Source organism: Nematolebias whitei, chromosome 19 (assembly GCF_014905685.2).
Source record: "Nematolebias whitei isolate Nwh7 chromosome 19, NemWhi1, whole genome shotgun sequence".
Taxonomy (NCBI): domain Eukaryota; kingdom Metazoa; phylum Chordata; class Actinopteri; order Cyprinodontiformes; family Rivulidae; genus Nematolebias; species Nematolebias whitei.
In genome coordinates this window covers 39642024-39643660 of record NC_056516.1, presented here as the reverse complement: position 1 = coordinate 39643660, position 1637 = coordinate 39642024, and the positions used below count along the sequence as shown (strand labels likewise).

General features: G+C 47.3%; 1 protein-coding gene across 1 annotated transcript in view; it reads right to left on the bottom strand.

The window, feature by feature from the left end:
• Positions 1 to 1637, bottom strand: part of pkhd1l1.1 (PKHD1 like 1, tandem duplicate 1) — a 48890-nt gene that overhangs the window by 4977 nt on the left and 42276 nt on the right. Inside the window, exons 59-61 of the mRNA XM_037693074.1 lie at positions 815 to 918; positions 609 to 735; positions 409 to 530 (exon numbers count right to left, since the gene is read on the bottom strand). Coding sequence (XP_037549002.1) covers positions 409 to 530; positions 609 to 735; positions 815 to 918 — 353 coding nt within the window. The remainder of the gene's footprint in view (positions 1 to 408; positions 531 to 608; positions 736 to 814; positions 919 to 1637) is intronic.

Sequence of the window (1637 nt, the reverse complement as noted above, 5' to 3'; positions counted from 1 at the left end):
TGTCTCTACATGTCCCATCTGTCCCTACAAGTCCCATCTGTCTCTACATGTCCCATCTGTCCCTACAAGTCCCATCTGTCCCTATACGTCCCATCTGTCCCTACATGTCCCATCTGTCCCTACATGTCCCATCTGTCCCTACATGTCCAGCTGACAGTTTATTTTTAGGCTGTGGCTCTTCTCCTTTTAGGTCAATACTGAGTTCAGGGACCCTGTCCTCCTGTTGTCTTCAGGGACAGTGTCCTCCTGTTGTCTTCAGGGACCCTGTCCTCCTGTTGTCTTCAGGGACTCTGTTGTGTTCAGGAACACTGTCCTCACTTGGCTGCTTTGTTCTCGTGTTTCATCTTTAATGGTTTTTAGCACGTTGTCTTTACCGTCAGCTGATTGTGTCCATTTTTGAGGACAAACCTCTATTGCTGCGTTCCACTGGATGTTGAAGGACTCCTGTCGGTCCTGGTAGGACCCGGGCCACAGCGTCAGCAGCACCAGGTTCCTCCTGAGCGTTATCTGGTTTCCCCAGACCCTGATACCTGCACACAGGTCAGCATGAGACTCTGACTGAAGGACGATGGATGTCCATCGCTTGTCTTCACTCTGAGTGAACTCACCTTCTCCCACAGTGTGGTGGACGATGTTGTCGTCCACGCTCAGTCCTGCGGTCCCAAAGATGCCGATGGCCGGAGAGAAGCCGTCATGGAAGGCACAGCCCTGGACGTACGACTCGTTTCCTGAAACCTTGTCACACAAACAAAGAAAGGTTCTGCTCAGGGACGTCAACACGGAGCAAGTCCTGGTCCTGCAGGCCATGTCCTACCTCTCCCACGTCCAGGAAGGCCACGGAGTACCGCGGGTCGTAATAATCGGTCCAGCCCTCCTGACCCGACCGGAAGAACTCCACGTTCCTTATCTGAGCTTTACCTTCAGGAGGAAAAGAGACGAACATGTCAGGACTGCATCGCGCTTCTTGTTCAGCTCATTTCTGCTGCTAAGCTTCAAACAAAGATCAAGGAGCTTCATCCGTGGGACAGAGTTTAGAGCTGAGGCTCTTAAAGTGGACCGCTTTTAAAAACTTTGAAATGACCCTCGTTTGAGTTAAACGCTCTGCGGTAAAACATCAAGTTACACAAAGACAGGAACACTTTGCTTTAATCATTTTCTGTATTCAGATTTGTTTAGAACAGGGGTGTCCAGATGTTTTCATCATGGAGCTCCTTTTAAGATGACCAAGTCAAAGTGCTCCACCTGCTATAAGGCACAAGAACAACCTCTGGAAACGTTAGTGTTTCTTCAATAATAAACAAAAAATGAGCAGGTTTACATGAAAAACGCTGTAGTTTCCGTGTCAGTCGGGTTGCCAGATAAGAAATGATGAACTGTAGTTCTGTGGGTTTAAAATGAAAGTATTTTGAGCTAAACTGTCAGATGTGCTGAGTGAAGATATTCTAAGATGAGGTGTGTGTTTGTTGAACATGTGCAAAGAAAAGGAGGTGGTAAATAAGATATTTTATATTTATCTGGCAACCCTGATGCAGAGCTCAGCTTCATTCATCGTGCATGAAGCGTCTGCATGATCAGTTAAATACACTGACGTCTCCTTGGAGCCTGGAGTTTATTAGTTTTGCTCCTACATATTGAAA